Source organism: Cyprinodon variegatus, unplaced genomic scaffold, assembly GCF_000732505.1.
Source record: "Cyprinodon variegatus isolate N-32 unplaced genomic scaffold, C_variegatus-1.0 Scaffold394, whole genome shotgun sequence".
Classification (NCBI taxonomy): Eukaryota; Metazoa; Chordata; class Actinopteri; order Cyprinodontiformes; family Cyprinodontidae; genus Cyprinodon; species Cyprinodon variegatus.
Window position 1 is genome coordinate 524,848 of NW_015150847.1, and position 1,562 is coordinate 526,409.

The 1,562-nt window shown below is 39.1% G+C and overlaps 1 protein-coding gene across 1 annotated transcript in view; it reads left to right on the forward strand.

Annotated features, from left to right (window-relative positions):
• The window catches only part of LOC107092775 (anoctamin-1-like), a 26,513-nt gene extending 25,275 nt beyond the window's left edge, over positions 1–1,238 (forward strand). Inside the window, exons 10-11 of the mRNA XM_015387427.1 lie at positions 275–380; positions 670–1,238. Coding sequence (XP_015242913.1) covers positions 275–380; positions 670–927 — 364 coding nt within the window. The 3' untranslated portion in view covers positions 928–1,238. The remainder of the gene's footprint in view (positions 1–274; positions 381–669) is intronic.
• The last annotated feature ends 324 nt before the right edge of the window (positions 1,239–1,562 follow it).

The window sequence follows — 1,562 nt, forward strand, 5'->3', positions numbered from 1 at the left end:
GAGCTTGGTCTGATATTATCATAACATAACAAACAATCCTGATTAATATATAATAAATCATTATCATAATTGTTATTATTATTATTATTATTATTATTGTGATCTTGAGCATAAGGTGGAGGGTTTGGAGCCCGTCAATCATTTTTGGAAACCATGCTGAAAACTGAAGTAGATAGAAGATTATATTTGAAGTGCGTTCTGAATATAATTTGTTACAAGTTGACACAAAGAAAAATTTAGTAGATGATAAGCTGGCTTTATGTGTGTTTTCCAGGTATAAGGATTACAGAGAGCCTCCTTGGTCCTCCACCCCGTATGAAATCTCCAAGGATTTCTGGGCGGTGCTGGCCGTGCGCCTGGCCTTTGTCATTGTTTTCCAGGTGAACAGAAACATTATCATCTAAACAGTTCTTAAACATCATAAAATGACTGAAGATTCTTGATTCTGAATGTTTTTGTTTTTATATTTTTCAACTTTTTACAAACAGCCTAGAAAAAAGATCATACCAAAGAAATTCAAAGGGAAATGATGTCAATTGAAAATGTTGCAAAGCAAAAACAATAAAGGTGTTAAAACTTTGACAGAGCTGCATGTGCCTTTGCTCATTATGTTTATAAGACAAAGGACCTTCGCCTCAGTTATAAATCCATTTTGTTTCCTTCTGTCAGAACGTTGTGATGCTGATGAACGATATCGTTGACTGGCTAATCCCAGACATCCCCAAAGATATCAGCCAACAGATCCACAAGGAGAAGATTCTGCTCGTCGAACTCTTTATGAGACAAGAACAAGGAAAGATCAACATACTGGAGAGAGGCGGGTCATCGAACACCAGCGAGACGCACAGAAGAAGCCACAACAACAACAACAGCACTTCCACTCATCCCTTCTGCAAAGAGCAACCCAATGGCACCAAAACCTTCTGATGGCAGCGGGGGTGTTACGTCAAAGCTTGCATATAGGTTTTATTTTTGATTTTGCTCAGGTCCACCTTAAATCACTGTTTCATGTCTAAAACATTCCAACATCTTTAAGAGCAGCTGGCCAATCAGGCGAATGAGAGTCTCTGTCTGCTTCGTTAGCTTAGCTTTGCTCTTTATATTTGTAAACAACTTTGCACGCATGTTAACATACAAAACGTGCATTTGAATATAAAAAAGGCTTGTTAAGAGATCACAATATATTTGCATAAAATGTATCAATAAATTTGAAACTTTATATTCATGCGTTGTAAATGGTTGGTAGTATAAACACATGTATATATATATAAAAAAAAAACTCTTCCTCACCCATCGCGGGCGGTCTTCCCCCCTTATTTCCTCCAAGCTGGGGTGCTCTACCAGAGGCCTGGGAGCTTGAGGGTTCTGCCAGTATCTTTGCTGTTCCTAGAACCGCACTCTTCTGGACCGAGATGTCTGATGTATTTCCAGGGGTCTGCTGTAAGGGCCCCAATGACCACGTTTACCACTGTTGCTCTGACCTTCTAAGTTTTCTCCAGCTCTTCTCTGAGCCCCTGGTATTTCTCTAGTTTCTCATGTTCCTTTTTCCTCATGTTGCAATC